The 20,375-nt window shown below is 42.9% G+C and overlaps 1 protein-coding gene across 2 annotated transcripts in view; it reads right to left on the bottom strand.

The window, feature by feature from the left end:
* The window catches only part of PDIA5 (protein disulfide isomerase family A member 5), a 104,191-nt gene that overhangs the window by 67,267 nt on the left and 16,549 nt on the right, over positions 1-20,375 (bottom strand). For both annotated transcript variants that reach the window (XR_009962449.1, XM_062607083.1), the window contains exons 4-7: positions 8,242-8,325; positions 7,428-7,473; positions 2,379-2,471; positions 817-877 (exon numbers count right to left, since the gene is read on the bottom strand). Coding sequence is in view for 1 of the 2 variants with exons in the window: in XM_062607083.1 (XP_062463067.1) it covers positions 817-877; positions 2,379-2,471; positions 7,428-7,473; positions 8,242-8,325 (284 nt within the window). In the remaining variant the exon portion in view is untranslated. The remainder of the gene's footprint in view (positions 1-816; positions 878-2,378; positions 2,472-7,427; positions 7,474-8,241; positions 8,326-20,375) is intronic.

Consider the following 20,375-nt stretch of genomic DNA (forward strand, 5'->3'; position numbering starts at 1 on the left):
TGAAGAGTCCCTCCCCAGCATCCCTATAGGCCCCCTTCAGATACTGGAAGGCTGCTATGAGGTCTCCACGCAGCCTTCTCTTCTCCAGGCTGAACAGCCCCAACTTCCTCAGCCTATCTTCATACAGGAGGTGCTCCAGTCCCCTGATCATCCTCATGGCCCTTCTCTGGACTTATTCCAACAGTTCCATGTCCTTTTTATGTTGAGGACACCAGAACTGCACATGATACTCCAAGTGAGGTCTCACAAGAGCAGAGTAGAGGGGCAGGATCACCTCCTTTGACCTGCTGGTCACGCTCCTTTTGATGCAGCCCAGGATACAGTTGGCTTTCTGGGCTGCAAGCGCACACTGAAGCTGGCTCATGTTCATTTTCTCATCAACCAACACCCCCAAGTCCTTCTCCACAGGGCTGCTCTGAATCTCTTCTCTGCCCAACCTGCAGCTGTGCCTGGGATTGCTCTGACCCAGGTGTAGGACCTTGCACTTGGCATGGTTAAACTTCATAAGGCTGGCATCAGCCCACCTCACAAGCATGTCAAGGTCCCTCTGGATGAAATAAGAAAAAGCAGCTGCTTAAAAGAACAAGGAGTAAGAGTCATGATATTCTATGATTCTATGATGACAAGAGAAAGAGGCAAGACTAGGATACAAGCAATCGACAACTAGGGGAAAACTGAGGACAAACAGGCAGAACACCACAATGAGCTGAATGAGATCGACAAGACGATATTAGTGAAGCACAGGTGACACTTCTAGTCAGAACTGGACATCTCAGTGGAAAAGGGAGAAATGACAGGACATGCTGGGTTACTTACATGGGGCATAGAACATCATTAGAAGAGGTTTATCTTCCTTCTTCAGAAGCCTTCTCAATTCCTAGTGAATGAACCAAAGAATATAAAACCAGACCTGTACTCAAGCACACTTTTTATTTGTGTTACAACTTTAAGAGCTAGAGAAGGCTCGGAGGGATATTATCAATGTATGCAAGTATCTGACGGGTAGATGTCAAGCGGATGGGCCAGGCTCTTCTCGGTGGTGCCAGGTGATAGGATGAGAGGCAACGGGCATAAACTAAAGCACAGGAAGTTCTGCCTCAACATGAGGAAGAACTTGTTTACTGTGAGGATGACTGAGCACTGCAATAGGTTGCCCAGAGAGGTTGGGGATTCTCCTGCTATGGAGATATTCAGGAGCCATCTGGACACAAGTCTGAGTAATGTGTTCTAGGTGACCCTGTTTGAGCAGGAGGTTGGACTAGATGACCTCCAGTGGTCCCTTCCAGCCTCAATCATTCTGTTAAAAGTTATTATAGATTTGAGTATCTGCTAAATATCCTAGACCAGTATCTTCACTGCTGAGATGTGGAAGTTGCATGGTTTGGTTTAGTCTCACTGCAGAAACTCTGACTGGAAACTTTTGTTTCCTTGATGCATCCAAAAAGCTATACTCTAATTCAAAAAGTCAGACTCAATAATAAGCAAAACAAATTCAGTTTTCACACTATGAATCCTTGTTGAAGCTATGAGAAGCCATAAGAAAAGACTCTTCAGTAGCAGCATGATAGAGAAACCAGATGAAAATTTCAAATTGATTGCAGCCCTTGGAAGGCTTAGAATAGAGTACAGAGGGTGAACATTAAAAATTAATCTTCCTACAAAAACTGAATGTCAAAATAACTGTTTCTAATGTTAAAAATGAAAGCAGGAAAATTGAAAAGCCCTTTACAAAATACCAGCTAGAGTCCAATCAATTAAAGCTTTAAAAATCTATAGACTAGAAAAATAATACAAAAGACCAAGCTGATTATATTAGAGAGAATATAATGGGTAGCTCTATGGTGACACTGGCTTTTTAAAGTAGTTCCATCATATTTGCTGCTTTCCCACTTAATACCAAGAGGACAGTTACTGTACAAGGTTAAATCTCTCAAGATCTGGATCCTGCTCCAGACTTCCTGAGACAACCTCAGGCACATGAGGGAACCCAAGGTTTAACAGCAACCTGCAGTTGTAAGAGCAGCATTTTACCTCCTGCTCGTATCCTGCAGTGACTGCATCTTGGAAGCTACTACACTTGCCTGAGACAAACACATCTCTTCTGCCACACCATACACAATGCTTTGATACTTGGCATGCAGCTGGCAGACTAGTATCACAACCACGTGTAGGAAAGAGGAATGCAGGAAGCAGATTACTGAAAAGTTACGGCAGTCCACAGTGTTAATAAAGTCACTTAAAATAGTTTGGGTGCTTTAAATTTCTCTTCCAAAGAAAGGAAATAATGGTTCTTCATTAAGAGTGAATGCAAAAAAACCCACATTTCCTTTATCTCATATATTTATAACACGCATAGAACATCTATCCAGCTAATGTACCTTTTCACTGTCAACATGTACAACATCTTTGGCTTCGGGATCCTCCTCCCACAGCGGAGCACCTTCTGGATCCTTCAGAAAGGCCACTATAGACTGTAAGAAGCAGAGGAAAAAAGATCTTTTGAAGCAAGATGAATGGAAACGATGAGACATCCAATCTCAAATCCAGGCTGTCATGCAAACCCCATCCATTTAGTCCCTTTGCTTTTCTGCTCATATTCTCATCTGCTTTAATGCCAATAAACACAAATCTCCAGTTGCAGCACCAAGTCATATATGGGTATGTAACTTCCCGGTAACTGATATACCAACTTACCAGTTCCTACATCCACCATAAAACTGGGGAAAACAGTGTGAAAGTAGAGCAGAGTATATACTAACACATGCCAAGAATACCCATCCACATGCCAAGGCTTGTGCTCCACCTTCTCAAGAGCAGGTTAGCAGCATATCTGGTGACACATGCCACTGAAACAGTCTCAGAGACACTTCTGCCACCTCTCTGCCTTTGGTAGGGCTGCTCTGGTACAACATCCCAACAGCTTATCAACAGACAGCGGAGTTCAGCTCATTTTCCTGCATCTCAGGTGGTACCGCAAGGCTCCTGCTTATGGCAGGATCCACTTATTGCACTTATGTTCCTGTCTGCTTTCACAACTAATATTGAAGAAATTTATCACAAGATGTAGCATATATTACATATGTACACAGTAAGAAAACCTAAGGGGTAAGGTAGTAGTGTTGGGATTACAAACACTTAAAGGAAATCTGTTTTAATATGGCATTAGCAGAGAAAAGAGCTAGCTAGGAAAAAAAAAAAAATCAAGTAATTTACAATGGAGTTACACTTATAAAATGCTCTCAAATGAGAAGCATTAAGAAAATAATATATAGGGAAAGGAGAGAAGAGGATAAACCAGCGGAGATGATTTACATTTAGGAGAGCTACATCAAGTTCTGCTCATTCTCAGTCTGCACAGACTGCAAACATACACTGCAGGGGACGAGAGAGGGGTCAACATTTTAAACAGCTAATGACTGCAAGAACTCCTGTATGCCAAGTTCAGTCATGTAGAAACAGAGGTGGTTAGTGGATGGGGATTAAAGAGATTTAATTCATCCAGCCTCTCCCCTTCAGCCAAGACAGAAAAATATTAGAAGTGCAATGTATTCTGACAGAGCAGGCAGTACATTGCCTTGCATTCATTGCTCCATGCGGTAAAGAGAACTTCCTGTGTGCCTTTAAATAGCTGCTCCCCGCAGCACCAACAAACCACAGCACTTCCCAGTCACAGAAAAGCAATGGTCCCCAAGCGGCTGGGTTATAGAGCAGAGCAAAGCCCAGGCCACAGCAACTCCCAGGATGAAGAATCAGATATGCTCCTGTCTTGCTATGACATGGTCAGGACCTGCTTTGACTCAATGGTACTGAGGGAGCCATGAAGGGCTGTAACCTCCTGACCAAACCTCTTCAAGAGCTTTGAACCTTAAACATTGACTCAGCAAAATACAGGACATGGTTTCATTCAACCTATGCTGCTAAAAGCAAGCTAGTTTTAACAGCATAATAGCTGGCTATAACACATGGACCTAGGTTTAAATCTGGCGGGAAATAAACATATCTCTCTCCATATATAGGCATTCCCTGTATACTTAGAGAGATATTCCCTGTAATTTTCACTCCTTTGTAGTAGAGATGCTAGTAAAAATATGTGCCTTCATTTCACACACATGCTCCTTACAGCAGCAAACTTGAAAAGGATTCAGTGTCTAGAGCAGTACCAATTTACTGGATTAGTCTATTCCCCTTGCTAGCACTGAGCAGATTTGTGCTTTAATGAGTGTTTTCTCCATTTCAGAAGCAGAGTAAAACTCTCCCTCTGTATTACCCTCCAGAAAAGGTTTTATGATGTAATAAACACAGCCTGGATACTGGCCTTATAGCACTATCAAGGATTAGGACACGGTGTGGCTAAAGCAACATATGAACAGACATATCAGTTAAGATCAAAGACTGATCTAAGCTTCAGTCTTCAACAGCAGCTTCAACGCTTATTGAAGAATTATACAGTACAATTCTTACGTAACATACACTGATATACACTCTCAATTTCTGGCAAAAAGTAATTAAGTTTATGGACCCTGCACCAGCTGTTGTATTTGGACCTCTGTACTTGCTAACTATCAATGGTTCTCTCCTTTACGACTATATAAAACTGTTTTAAAGATTCCTAAATTCTTGGCTTTCAAAACATGTAGCTATAAGTTTTACAACTTTTTTTTTTCTTTAAACACTACAGTTACTTGTTTCAAATCAGCCATCCCAAAATGCCAGTGTTTGCACCCAAGTTTGGAGAAAAAATAGGTAATCATTCCCTTTTTCAAGCTACACACAGTTATAATCTCCTCAATTTTTTTCCAAGCCCAAGAATCTTCATGTAAATATTCAGGCCATCCGTGCCTCTGATCATGCTCACTGCCCTTCTGCAGTCCTGTTACACCTTTCACTTGATGGCACAATCAGAATTATATACAAGACACAAAATGAGGGAACCCAGTGGGCTCAGATGGTGGAATAACATTTCCTCTCCCATTCTCTGTTCCTTCCCTAATAATCTGACTTTGAAATAGTGAAGCACAGACCCAACCCTGTAGACTGGTAATTCAAAATCCATTACAATACTCTGCATTACTCTAGCATAGCTGGAGCTGTGTCCTTCCCTCTCATGCTCATTACCCCACAAGCTCCTCCTTTCATACTGACAAGCCACTTGGCATTGTGAGAACCTAAACCCTTCTGCAAAGAGTTGGAAATATTTTTTTAATTAATTCTAATCATTTTGCATCTCCAAACTTTGTTATCTTGGAGTCCACCTCCCTTTACCAGATAGCTCAAACAGCTCTGATCCTAACACAGGTCCCAGCAGCAAGAGGTTCTGACTGCTAACTTCCCCCCACCTTGCACACCAAGCCATTCTTTATTCCTCATTTTTCTCACAGTAAACCCACAAGGGCACCTCTGTTAATTACGTAAGGATTTAGTTACTGTAAGAAATGAAAAGCTTTCCATAAAAACCTGAGTACACTATCTGCTGGATCAGCCACATCTACGAAATTGCCGATTACTTCAGAAGAATCCTTTTATAGTTCTTCAGACCTGTGTCCATCATCCCCCAAAATGTCATACATATATTAATATGTCTACTGGATGCCTGGAAAGAAGATCCAAGTTTTATTGCCACAAGCTTGCTGAATGATGTGAAACAAATCCTTTAATCTCCCTGTTCTTCAGTATGTCCACCTGTCTGTAAAATGAATGATATCCTAGTAATTGTGTTGCTCTGCTGCTCGCTGTTTGTAATGTACTGGGGGATGCTTGACAATCACAGCTGAGAGAGAAAAAGAAAGGTCACTGCCTCAACAGAAGAAAACGGGGAGAAGAGGTTAGAGGGAGAAATACAGAAAACATTCAGGCAGCTGTGAGCAGCAGAACAAGTAAACACTCCACTGAGTTATTTGACCACTGCCCAGCAGTGTACAACCTATAAATCATTAGCACCTGGTTTCACAGGGGCAGTTATAGTAACAAAGTCTACAGCTCCTAGAGTGAGGGAACTTCAAAATTCTCCTTCCACCTGCACTGGAATCCTGCAGCCCCTTCCACTGGATGCTGCTTCCTTCTCCCCAGCAGGCAAGGCAAAAGGGAAGTGCTCATCACAAAACAGCAACTGAAGGAATAAATGGTATGGTTCTTGTTGTGCTATGGTTGCCTCTCAGATTAACACTCCCTAGGACTCTGCAGGTGCTTTCCTGTTGACCCCATCTGTTAGCGAGGAGTGCCTAGCACTAACTCCTGGTTGAAGCACTTTATAGAAGGCAGGAAAGACATGTCATGCATTGTTTAAACCACCCATTATCTAGGCAACCAACAAGTCTCCCTCACTCCACCATGCACCAAGAAGGAAAAGAATTTACTGGGTACCTTTCCTCACTAAATACTGAAGGAGCTTCAGGCACCCACCGGCTAGGCTCAGTATCCAACATTGCTCGTGCAGGCAAGATTTCTACTGCAGGAGATGGGAAGATACACAGCCGTACTCTCCCACCACAGGCAAATCCTGCATGACAACCCCAAGTGCAGGCTGAATGGATGATTCAAGCCAGGGCATGCTTCCAAGACAGCCCCTTCCCCCACTCAGGTATCCCAGAACTCTGTCTGTAAAAGGAGCACATGCACTTATGAACAGCCACTCTGACAGACCGAAGCTCAGCATCTCACACCATTCCAGACCACACATCTTAACAAGCCAGAAAGTAAATGTAATAACGTCAGTCCGGAGTAGGGTCAACAAGCCTCTGCAAGACCAATGATGAAGCAGGGCACAGGTTTGCTGGAGGAGCAAAAGAACTGGGAACTCGGCATCAGAGCCAGACAGAGTAATTTGTGAAAGCCAAGCCATCACAGGACTGCAGCCTCAGGTGAGAATACTCCCAGGGCTTCACCAGAGCTTCGCAGAGGAAGGCTGCACACTTTCAGCCTGTTTACTGTGCTTTCAGTTCACCCTTTCTACAGTCGCCAAGATTACAAACTCATTGCAGGTTTCACATCTTCAAAATTGCTTTCTGTTGCTGTGTGTCAAGGTTTGCAGAAGGAAGGTTGTTTTATCCCTGCTGCACTCAGGAACTGCGGTTCCATAATATGATAAAAGATAAGGCCACCCAGCTCTCTTTAAAAAAACCTCACAGAACTCCTTATAAAAATGTAGTATCAGCTAATACTTTAAGTTATATTGCCATTAATAGCACCTTGTAGACAATGCAAGACAACCAGCCTGTACATTAACTCACAATTTACATTACTGTTCAACACGGGTTCAGTCTTTTTAACCAATCTGTGGATGGCAGACACGTACACACACAAAAACCTTTAGGTCATTCTGACAGCTGTTTATGAAGATTAACCCCTACCTTTCACCTGGTTTTAATCCACAAATGTATCCGTCATATTTAGCAGAAAAGAAATAATAATAATTAAATATTTAAATTTACCTTCAGAGTGACCGCTCTGTTATATTCAGTATGAAATGCACCGTCCCTGTTGAACAAGCAGTGGGGAATAGTGTTAACTTCCAGTAACATTGCCAGAAATCATGTAGGTGCTCTCACTCCTCACTAACCAGAATAATGTTTTCTTGCTGAAGCCAAAAAACTAAGTAGAATGTACAGAACAGTAATCTCAGGGGGGAAAAAAAGAGTAAGAAAAAAGGGAGGGTGAAAAACAGAGTGTGAAGCAAGCAGGTTTCTAGGAAATAATTTCCTTCCTTAAACTTTAACAAGAATATTTACTAAAGCATGATCTTTGGAGACGGAGATGCAGCCGCTTGGTGTCTCTTACACTTAGCAGTACTCCCATTCCTATTACTTCCAGGAAGAAAACCTCTTGCAGTCGCACTACACTTGCCTTTCTCCACTTACTTTATGAATTGTTATCTCAAGTCAGAAAAGCAAGTACAGAGAGGTGCAGCAACTTGCCCAAGGCACATGCTACCAGGCATGTGACAGAGAAGGTAAGACAGCTCAAATCTCACGCCTCAGCCTTGTGCATTGGGCAGCTTTAGTCCATTGGACATGTCTTCCAGGCCCCACTTATGCTTTCAGTGTACTCTGTTCAACAGCAGAATAAATTTATCTCAACTTCTGTCACAACACATGCTTGCAAACTAAAGAAATGGCAGTCAATTTCTCATGTCAAAGGATGAAAAATAAGTCTTCATGCTACAGCAGTATGGAGCTGCAAGTAGAATGAATGGTCCTAACAGGGGCATTAGCAATTAGGAATTATAAATCCCAGCCCAGCACTCACTTATAATGGAGTAATTCCACTCCTTTCTCCTTTGAATTAGGATCTACTTTCATCTTCTTGCATAATTTTCGGCTTTCAGTATCACTGCAAAAAACACATATTGGAAGAAAAATGGTTACAAGAAAGGAAATCAAATGAATTTAGTTGTGAAAACTTACTGCTGTGCTTCCTTATCAGTAATTAGTTGCAACTAACAGTAATTTGGAAGCTGCTCAGCTAAGTTTGTGGGACAAGCACTGTGGAAAGATGCATTAGCCAATTTAATTCCTCCTTTAGCTTGGTCAGGACACAATGTGTTAAAATCACATTTCAAAGCCAGGCCTCAACCGGCAGAAACGTAGCCCATTCTAGCATGTGTGAGTACCTCAGCAGACCTTCTGTCCATGGGATTAACATTAAATTTGGGAAGTCAAAATTTTAAAAAGACACTGCTACTGTTAGGGTGGTGGTCAAAGAACACTGCTTGTGAAAAGATTCCAAGAGAAAGAGCAGGTCAGCTTTTACATTGGCAGAAAGGAACTCGGAAACAAAAAGAAACACCTTCATGGTATCTCAAAGCCCAGACAACAAGCAGCTAGCCTTAAAAAGGTCCTCCTGCAAAACACAAACACCAACTTGAATTTTGGAGCCCCAAGCCCAGCAACCCCATTTATGCTAGGTATGTCCTGCAGCCACACCTGGCCAGGGGACATAAAGACTATCTGCCACAGCTGTTGAAGAAGAAGGCATATAACAGCAGCCAGACCTGCTGGGGGTGGTTTTTAAATGGAACAAGAGTGAATTGCTTCCAGCATCTGATTAGCCTGAGTTGAAGAAGAGAGAAGGGTCACAGGAGAAAACTGCATAAACATTAGCTTATGTAAAGGTCTTCATGGCCTTACTGCTGTCCTAAACAATGCAGAAATGATGCTATAAGGACACTTCAAGCTGAAGTAAATGTGAAGTCAGTCAAAGACCTGGAAAAATGAGTGAAACAGTACAACTACAAAGAAAAGAGGATGATTCACATTGACAAGACTATTCTTTGCATTGACAAACAGCAAGATTAAAAAGCTTGAAAACTTGTTCCCAGCAGAGGACAACTTGTACCTTGTACATAGATAAATCAATTTAGAAAATGAAAACACTGAAAACCCATCAAGTTTAAACTGATTAGAGACACAGAAAAACCAAGATGCAAGAGTTACAAGAGCCCCACCAAATTAAGTGCTGCTGCCAGCACTTGTGCTAATACTCCCAATGGTCTCCAGCTGCCTTTCTGCAAATGTGAGGAACAGTAACAGCAAATTCGCAGTGTGCTGCAGATGAGAGCATGCCTTTGTGGAAACTTCCCAAATGCTCACTGTAGGCAGAAATGAGGAGAAGTGTGCTATCGACACATGCATCAAAATCAGTATATTATGCTGAAGATGGAAAGAAGCATTTTAAGGAACTAACAACACATGAAACTACCTCACCAGGAAGGATCACCTATAATCCCAGTTGTGTAGAAGCATGTTCATCTGCAGAGTTTTACTGAATTCATGTCAGTTCTGCATTCTCAGCTCACAGCTAAAGCTAGACACTGTAACCTGCAAACACTTTTTCTGCTTCTCCAGAAGGCTGGAGATCTGAGCCTGAGAAGACAGTTCCCTGTTGCCTGCTTCATCTTTGTCTTCCCCAGATGGCAGTGGAAGGTGGAGCTAAAAGATGTCATCTGTTCACTGAGTAGCGTGAACACATCTCCTTGTAACAAAACTAGATTACAAAACAAATAGCCTGGATTTGGAGCTTTGCTGAAAAGCTGGTTTGCGGAGTAGAGCTTGCTACAGACAGCCTGCAGCAACATCAAACCCCCGGGCCAGAAGCATCCTGTGTTCTCTCACCTGCAGTCTTCCAATGGTCCTGTGGGCTGTGCCTAAGCAACTTGAAAGCCAGAGAACCTCAGGAGGAGGTAGGTACCAGTTTCAGATCATCCTCCTATCTTACCCCAGACAGATCTAGAGGTGCAGAGAAGCTCTTGGGGCCCTGCCGGAGCTGACTGTCAGAACTAAAGTCAGGCTGTACCACGGTCAATATTTGTTAATGCTCTTCTAGGCATTCCAGAATGTTTCCAGGATACATGTATATCTGTGCCCATCTCAGCCTTGCCAAGACAGATGTTGGGTGATCGACACGATCAAGTGTAATGCTGAAACCTACCTCCAGCAACAGGGGTCTGTCAAACACCACGATATGCAGACAATTGTTCTGCAGAGGACCAAGACCGAGACAGGTCTGTGGTCACTTTTACCACCAATTTGGTGCAACTTCAAACCATGTAAGGAGAAATAAAAGTGCAATTTTCCCGTATGTGTCATTTAGAGATCCAGATACTCATCTTGGAAAAGTTCTGCAAGGTTTATAGTGGAAAAAGGCTACAAAACATTACTAATGAGATGTACTTGTGAGCAAGTAACTAGCAATTCCTACTACTTCAATTCCCACCAATTTATTTTCTGTTTGCATGAGTTTCTATTAAATAAAAACAACAAAAAATAAGAACATCTGTTTCATTGGAAGGAAACAGGATCTAAGCCTGCCCTGCTTTCAGGATTGCTCCTTGTAGCTGCCTGAGTGCACATCCATTATCACAGGAAACAAAGCAGCGGTTTGCTCCACTATGTCTCTTACCATTTAGTGGGCAGATTCTCTGCACCGCTGCATTGGGAGTTTAGTCTGTTTACGCAAGCTATCTGCACTGATGCAAGGGATTGAACAAGAGCAAATTCCCAGAATAAAAAGTGTCTAAATATGTATCAGGAATTTTTTCATGCATCAGTGAAGATTTTTGCACATGCCAGACCCACCAGCTCAGTTGCTATACTAACAGTTCTTTAGAAAAAGCAGAAAAGGACACGTACAGGAACGGCAGAGATGGACCTGTTCTGCTTTTCCTTCTTCTTTCACTTACAGACAGAAAAAAATAATCTGCAAAGAGCAACCTGCTCTGATACCACTTGGTAATGACCATTATCCTTAATAAGAGCAAATATCAACACAGATGGAGTCTCTGCGCTGAGATTTGTCTCTTTTGGATCTCAGCCAATAGCCTCTCTGAAGATGAGCTCCTCAACTCTCACATGGGAGAGGGTAATTAGGACTCCAGTTCTTGCAATTTGATTATACCACTTGAAGAGGCAGTGTGTTATTATAAAAACTAACAGAAAAAAAGGGGGGTGGAGGGGAGGAGGATTAAGAGGAGGAAGAGGAAAAAAGACCAACCCTAAACCTAAAAAGCCAGAACCCACCCCCAGAATCAGCACTCTACCACCCAGGCCAAGACACTCCAGACAAGGCATCAGGCTCAGGAGATACTGGTCTGAGGATGAGGTCAGTAATGTCCCTCAGTAACTGTCCTTGGTTGCCTCATGCCATTTCTGACCAAAGCAATTTGAACCCCTGCAGGTCTCTGCTATGCTACTGCTGAAGGGACCCCTGCTTTACCTGCAAGCAGTCATACAAACCATCCAGATGTAGCCCTGTGGAAAATCATCCAAAACATCAACCTATACGCAACATCACCAACAACCTAACCGGCAGCTGTCCATGTGGTAAATAAGGTCAAACCTGCAGAGGCATGATGGCATGGCGTGTTCCCCTCATGCTCCCTCCCCCTTCCCACAAAACCAAACTGGGGCTCCAAAACACTTCTTTGCTGGAGAGGCAAAGACATATGGCAGCTTGATAAAAGGAGCAATAAAATGAAAGATCCAAATTACCCTAACTAAGCAAGAAGTCTAAATAAGAATATAGACAGGGTGCATCACAGGAATACTTCACCCTTTTCCATTCACATCCCCATCTCCTCTACTGGGAGACACTTCTGTTGTTTGGGGTTACAACAGAGCTGGCAGTAAGTCTGACTAGAGCACTCCCTGTAAACCTCTGGAGTCCTTTGTCAGCATTAGTATGCATGAATAATCACTTTGCACAGGCAGCCAGCTGCTACCAGGGCAGGAGGAGGGTGAGGGGCTTGTGAAGGAGACCTGACCTCCTTTAGCTCACCACCAGTGAAGCTAGCACCTAAAGGGGATGTGCCACAAGCATTCCTCAGGAGCAGTACAGGGTGCTCCGCTCTGCTGGGCTGCCCACAGACCTGGGAGCTCAAGGTCATAAGGATGGAGAAGCAGTGAGAGATACTGATGGCAGTCCCCAGTGGCAGGAGCAACCCAGCTAGACAGGACGAATACAAAGTAAGATACAGGAGTCTGGCTGCAGGAAGTCTAAGCTGGTTTCTAAAAACAAGTCCAAGCTGGATGGGTCCTGAATAAGAAATGGAGGTGGCAATGCAAAACATCCTCCTTGGGGCAACTTCAAATATTGTCCTGGCAGGTCCTGAAGGCAGCAGAGTAAGACCGAACATTCTCAGCACCATCCTCTCTCATGAGCACAAATAAAATCTTCTGCAGCTCCTTAATTATTTCTCTTATCACATAATGCTGCCCACTGGCTTCTCATCAAGAAGGGAAAACAGCCTTACAACCACATCGGCTTCTGGGGAGGAAGGACCTGGAATGACTGTCAAATCCCCTCTTAGGAAATGACAAAAATGCCATCCAAAAAAACTTCATGCCTCCAGCTGCCAATATAACAGCAGCATGTGCATGTGCTGTGTGGTCACACCACTTCAATGCCACATCTACTAACACTTTCTAATACAGACTGGGCCCAGCCTTCTTTTTCATCCATACCTATAGTATTTCCAGGCACAAGAGAAGTAATTAATAAAAAACCTGACAGCTGGTTTAGGAATATGCAAGTAACCAGGTCAGTAAATCTGCCTGCACAAAAACAATCTCACTCCTCTCACTGGCATAGGTGAACCATAGGAACCCAGGACACCATGCAACCACATGTGAACCACAGACCTCACAATCTGTAAACAGATTTTATGTCTTTATCTGTACACCCAAAAAAGGGCTGAACAACCCACATGAATTACATTTCAGCCGTCCCTTTTATCACAGTTGCACGTGTAGACCCAACACAGTGGAGACTCTGTTATATCAGTGGCTGTACAAACACTGTCACTGTCCCAACAGCTGGAAGAGACAAGACTATGAAGGTAAGGAGGAGGAACAGGCTCTGAAAGCAGGGTGATATGGTAGAGAGAAAACAGGGCTGCCTACAAAGCAAGGCCCCCAACACAGGAAAACCCTTCAGAAGGTACCAGTCAAAGCTGTCATCTTGTTACCAGCATGTTTTCTCATCGTCTCTGTTGTTTAATTGCTTCTGGTCTTTTATGTTATGATGAAAACCACTGTACAAGAGAACAACTCCAGTTATAACCAGGGAAGTACAACTGCAATTTCTGACCAGTCCTCAGAAGTGGATTATCAAACAGGGTTTTCCAGCCCAATGTGCAGCCTCTGCAATACCCGCTGGCTACCTTCCACAGAATACCCCCTCCAAACAGACTGATGAACATCCTGAGAAAGCAAGGGGCTGAGATGCTGCCAAACAACTGCCCGTGACCCAAAAAAGCAGCAAAAAGGGTGCCAATGACAGAAATTTCCTAAAACCATGTAAAAATAAAAACTACACTTGCACTTACAAAACTAATCTGAAAGAGGAAGTCATCTGTAGTTAGATGTGCTCCTAACAAGGTTTCAAAAATCAAAAATGCAATCCATTAGCCATTGTTGGAGATAACATGGGATTTTGACTACGCTCCTTGAAGCCATCAATTCCACCTTCCAACGCAGACTGCGATCCATTTATGCTACAGCAGTTTGTATGCTCTGCTGACCAAACAAAACCAGACCAACTCCTGCAAAACTCTCCTCACAGACAGAGTGCATTACCTCCCCATTGTGCTCAGTTCTCCCTCCCCGTCTGGGGTGGAAGCTGCCACAACTGCTGCTGCTGACAGTATGTCACATTTGTAAGGCTCGCCATATTCTCTAATGATCCCAGGCATTTCACTATCACTCTCTAGAGACAGAGCTGGAATCAAATTAAAATAAATAAATAAATAAAATTCACTTCTCAAAGCATCAGCCTAGCTTGCAAGAGCACTTCTCTAAAGAGCTATGCTAAGCAGCCACAGGATGGTAATGGCTTATATCTAACATCTACTCAAACAGAAAGCCCATGCACAACTCTCTGTGTAGAAAGGCGATTTGATGCGATGCTCCCGAGTGGGGTTTAAGAACCTGCAGACACCAAAATAAGAACAGGACCCAGAAGAGATGGACGCAGCATGGGAAGCTTAAAACACAAGATTTGCCTTTGAGAACAAAGCAACATTTTGCTACTGTTCTAGGTTCCCGATGGAAATTACAGAAGAAGCAACAATAGCAACAGGTTTCCATAGCAGAGAACAATTGAGCTGCTCTAACAATGCAGCAGATTAAAAGCTTGAATCTTTTAAGGGATAGAGGAGCATCAGAAAATGTGCTGCTGGAAATAATTAAAGATTAGGATTAGCAGGCTGACAAGACAGAGACTCATCTGAATTTAGGGCCTGCTTTTCCTCCCTTGGTCACAGCAAAAAGCCTCCCTATGACCCACAAGGCAACCACAGCCTTCTGCTCCAAATGCTCCCCTGGAACATGCCAGGAATGCAAACAGAATAACCCATGTGCTGCAGGGACCCAGCACCACTCGTCACAAAATACAAATGACTCCCTGTGCCCATTAGGCAATTAGCAAGGCCAGGAATGTATAGGAATGAGATTAAAAATAAGTATTTTCCAAAAATTAAAACCCATGAGATTAATCCTCACTGCAATCAAGAGCAAGCCAAGGAGCAGACAGGAAACAAAAACAAAAAGGTAACAGGTATTGTCAAGCAAAAACAATTAAGGGAGAAAGTGTAAGCTCCAGCCCTGCAGAAAGTCAAGAAGTTATAATGAACAGTACTTTCCATGGAAATATAAATTAGTAAGAAGCACTTGGCAGCCCACATGCCTGCACAGAAATAAGATGAATACATCCACAGGAGCTACCAAAGGCTTTGCAGGAACTCCTAGAAATGCTGAACACTAGAATTCTCTTTGCAGCTTTCCTTAGACGCATCTGGACCTCCCCCAACTCACACAACCTAGTGTGGGGGAACACTGTACTAACCTGGGATACAAGGAGACTACCACTCTGTCTTTGAGTTCACTCTAACCTAATATCCCTGCAAAAGCAGGTTTTGAATGTATCACTCACAGGCACACAGATGCTGCAGCACTTTGTACCATTCTCTTGGAGCCTGTTTTCTGACCTCTAGATGTACTATGGGCCTAGAGAGAATCATAGAATCATAGAACAGGTTGAGTTGGAAGGGACCTTAAAGATCATCTAGTTCCAATTTCCCTGCCATGGGGCAGGGATACCTTCTACTAGACCAGGTTGCTCAAAGCCCCGCTAAACCTGGCCTTCAACACTTTCAGGGATAAGGCAGCCACAACTTCTCTGGGCAACCTGTGCCAGTGTCTCATGACCCTCACAGTGATTTTTTTTCCTAATACCTAATATAAACCTGCCAGCTTTCAGTTTAAAGCCACTGTCCCTTGTGCTATCCCTACAAAAAGTCCCTCTCCAGATTTCTTGTAGGCCCTGGAAGTAGCTGCCTTGTAGGTATTGGAAGCTGCTCTAAGGTCTTCCCAGAGCCTTCTTTTCCCCAGGCTGAACAAGCCCAACTCTCTCAGCCTGTCTCCACAGGGGAAGTGCCCCAGCCCTCTGATCATCTTTGTGGTCCTCCTCTGGACTTACTCCATCAGGTCCATGTAATTATGTTACAGAAGAGCCCCAGAGCTGGACACAGTACTTGAAGTGGGGTCTCACAGGAGCAGGGTAGAGGGGCAGGATCACCTCCTTCAACCTGCTGGTCACGCTCCTTTTGATGCAGCCCAGGATACGGCTGGCGTTCTGGGCTGCGAGCACACACTGCCAGCTCATGTTCAGTTTCTCATTGACCAACTAGAGGATGTTTTAAATAAAGCACTGAATTCAGGTAAATAAAGGTAACTTTACATTAACTCTTAACTTGCTTACTCTTAATGTTAGTCTGAAAAGCAGCAACATTGAAGATTCACGGCTAATGAGCGATTCTAGGCAAAACACGTGGAATATACAGACACGAACCCAGGCTCATAGACCCAGGCACTACAGTGGATTTTAGTTAAATGCTCTGCATTTCTGAATTAATGCAATACACCAGACTAAATGGGTTTATGTTAAGAACTGAGAGCTTACTTTAAAAAGGAATTTTTTTTCAGACTGACACAGCACTTCCTGCATGGTCACTCAGACAGGAACATAAAAGGGCTTTAATGCAAATTAGCATTAACCACACAGACAGGTTATCACAAAGACAGGAGGAAGGCATTGAAAAATCTATGCTGCAAATGCACAAATTGCCCATACAAATTACAGCCACATAAGGACCGTGTTGGCAGTATAACTACACCTGCAAACTGTTCCTGATGGACACGTTACTTTCCCTGGACCAGCCACCAGCACCCTGCCACCTTCTCCAGGCTGTACCTAAGGTGATGTGCGTGCCATCCACCCCTGAGCTGCCACTGCCCTTTTCCTTCAAGGCAACTGCAGAAAAAAGCAGAAATCCAGACACTGCAAATCTACTTGGATGGAAGTGGTCACATCAGTGCAAGATCATCACTCCTTCCTTCGTTTTTTCTTTCTCCATTAGATCTGGTTGTTTTTATTTGCAATTTCAAAGCTTTTCATCAGCCTTAAAATTCAACTGTAAGGAAGGAAGATGAGTAGACTTATTCTTTTCAAAAATCCTGCTTCCGATCGGCTTTATAGGAGGTGAGGTAAAAACTAAAGACCAAAATGACACTTAATGCCAGCAGCCTTATTTCTGAAATTCCTCCCTGCTATTTCAAAGCATTAAATAAATTAATTTATGACTGTGTGTAAAGCCTTTCTGTATCAAGGCATTAGGAAATTAGAAATTTGTGAAGGAAGATTTCATCTAAAAGGCAGATAAACACGGAAAATGGGGGAAATCCCAGAAAATACAACTACTCATTAGATTTGGCTCTCATGAACCAGCATATGTTTAGATACACAGCCCTAAAGTACTGCTTTATCAGCCAAATTATGGGCTTACATTTACACAAAGTGTCATGGGATTGCAACAATAACAAGTAATTACTGGGGATGAAGACAAGAATGACACACAGGACACATGAAAGGGACTACAAGAATCACACACAAAAGCTGAAAAAGTGGAATTAAAACCAACCAAAAATTAGTGAGACATTTTAACCAGATGGTATTTCCTCTTCCTAGCAGTCTGATGTGTTAAAGCCAAGCACATGCGCTATGACAGCAGATGGAAATCACACAGCTTTGTTTATGTTTGGGACCTACAGTAGTAAAGGGAACCATTCAAATTTGAACAGAAAATAATTACCCACAGCCAAAGAAATGGGTGAGATTTTGAAAATACCAGTCCACAATTGGGCTGGAGTTACAGTCAATAAAAAACTCGGGACAATTCAGCAATAGGAAAACCTTGGAGGGTTCACTAAATCACACTCATGATAGAAAGAACTACTTTCAAACTCTTCTGCCTTCTACCTCCATTTTGTTTTCTTTCCACTTCACACGAGTTAGTCATACTCTTCCTAATAACGGCAGTCTTTGGCCACCCCATGATCTATCACAAAACCTACTCAAGGCAGCTAGAGGATAACTTTAAAATTATTAGTCTTCAAAGCATCTCTTGTGCTGCTGTAGCATTTCTCTTTTTAAAGTCCTCCAAACTCTTTGCAAATACTGATTAATGAATCACACAATATTTACCCAGTTGCCTGGAAAAACAGATACACCTTTTTTAACAGCCCAAACTAACAAGAAGCAAATCACTTGCAGAGCCAGGAATATAAGCTGGGACTCTCAGCTCTTATTAACACGGTATGTCCCCAGACATTAGTCCCAAACTCAGGATTTACCAGTCTACAACTTTGTGCTCTATTCCTGATACCATGCACCTTACCAGGCATGATTAATCCAACATTCCACCATTCATTCAACATCAAATGCCTGAGCAAGAAATTCCTAATTAAAACACAGAAAGGCTAGAATAAAACATATTTTTGTCTGTTTGTGGATCTTCTATTCACAAATTAAACAGCTCCACATTTAATTGTGTACAGAGCCACATATGCTATCTCAGCACACAGGAACAAACAGTAATCACTTCAATGCCACATGCAATTCTTGTGCTGCCCCTTCATCTCTAGAAGGAGGCATCTATTTGCCTGTTCAAATTGACTGAAATCTCTCAAGAACAAGGACCTTATCTGCAATACTGCACACAGAGGCATCCCTGGGTGTGTTGCATGGCCCTGCTTCAGGATGGCACTCAACTCCAGTGAGCCTAATTGCACAGGGAAGGCAGGTACCTGGCACTTCCCAGCCCTACATCTTGTAAGCCCAGGCACTTTGGAAAGGCCTGCTATTCTGCTGCAAAGTGACAAACTAAATGGCAACCTCCCCTACTCCACACTAATAGTCTCAGCAAGAAACCAAGCATTTAGCCACATTATGCTGAAAAACCTCCCCGGTCTCCCCAGGAGCACTAAACCTGGCACTGAAAGCTCAAGTCTAGCTTCTGCCCCATACCACAGACCTAACAAAAACTGAGGCCAAAGAGCACAGTTTCCATGTAAGCAAGTCAGGCTGCCCACCTCCAGCCACACACCTGCAGAGTCTCTTCTGCTGTACAAAATACGGAACATACTGCCAAGACTTAGCAATCCATAATGATTTCCATCAGTGGAGCAGTACGTTTTTGCTTTCTCCTGAAAATGAAGGGAAGGAGAAGAATGACAAGAAAAAAAAAGAAAATAAAAAGTACATCACCAATAAAGAAAAAGGCAAGAAGACGACTGCTGTCATCACCACAGGGAAGCAGAGCCACAAACGACAGCTCTGCATGTATGCCAGCCGTGCCAATGCTTGGATCTGAAAGCAAAGAAGTCCATTACAGCAGGATGTGAAGAGCAAAGCCAAAATTCCCTGCTAAATATTGCTGCCAAACAACCCATTTCTTGTCAGTATTTGTAAAACAAATTGAGCCTGTGCTGTAAATATCCCTGCATCTGTGTGCTGTTGTTTCGGCATGAAGACTTGCAAATAAGCCTCACAGCATACTTGCAGTAGGAGAATGGCTTGAGCAACTCTGGGAGGACTGAGCTGTTCAGGCCTTACAGCTGGCCCTTTGTGACCAGTGACAGCACTACTGCAATCTCTCATCACTGCAGTGAGTAATACACACAAAAAAAATAAATAGAAAAAATAAAGGTGGCAATAAGCAAATGAAAGAAAAAAATCTTTTGAGGAAAAAAACTGTTTAAAAGTTATCTCAACATTACAAGATTAAACTGAGAATGCCTTAAAGGTTTAACAAGCGAAGTAACCACAAAACTTGGCTCATGCTCAACCTATTTGTAGAGGGTTTTTTTGCATGCATCAAGGTCTTCTCTGACACAAGCCAGTCTTCCTTTTTCCTTGCCCCATGAGGCAAGTTCACAAACTCTGTTATGACATCCTTCTGCAGGTGGAAGAGACAGAAGAGACATCTCTGACAAATCGCCAGCTACAGCTGGACAGATCATGTGTTTTTTTTCCAGATTCTTCACAAATAAGTGATCTGAAAAGAAGCACTGCTCAACCCTTGAAGACAGAATTACAGCTATTGCTATCTTACAGCACACTCCCACTGCCTGTCACTCTGCAAATAGCAATTTTATTGTGATATTACTGGCATCAAAGCAAGTTTTGGGAACCTACAAATCTATTCCCAGGTCTCCCTACCTCTTAGAGCATAACCTTCACCAGGTTGCTTCACTCTTTGGCAATAACTCACCTTTCATTACAAATAGGAAGCTTAAGTATTTCCCCACCATGGTCAGAGGAAAGACTCTGCAAGTACCAAGCTTCCTATGAAATGTATTAAAGTACTACCTGCAGCAGACTTTAAAATACATATCTTGCAAGTAAATTTGTTATGAAAGTTTGCTTTAGATGACAACATTTGGAAAGGGAGAGCATACTAGGGTCTGACAAATTGAAGTTCACTTTGCAGCAAAACCAAACAACACATTTCCCTCCCCATCACCATCACTTAAAATCTCAGGAGCAGA

Source organism: Pezoporus occidentalis, unplaced genomic scaffold (assembly GCF_034315485.1).
Source record: "Pezoporus occidentalis ecotype Australia unplaced genomic scaffold, CSIRO_AGI_Poc_V1 ctg12, whole genome shotgun sequence".
In the NCBI taxonomy this organism is placed as follows: domain Eukaryota; kingdom Metazoa; phylum Chordata; class Aves; order Psittaciformes; family Psittacidae; genus Pezoporus; species Pezoporus occidentalis.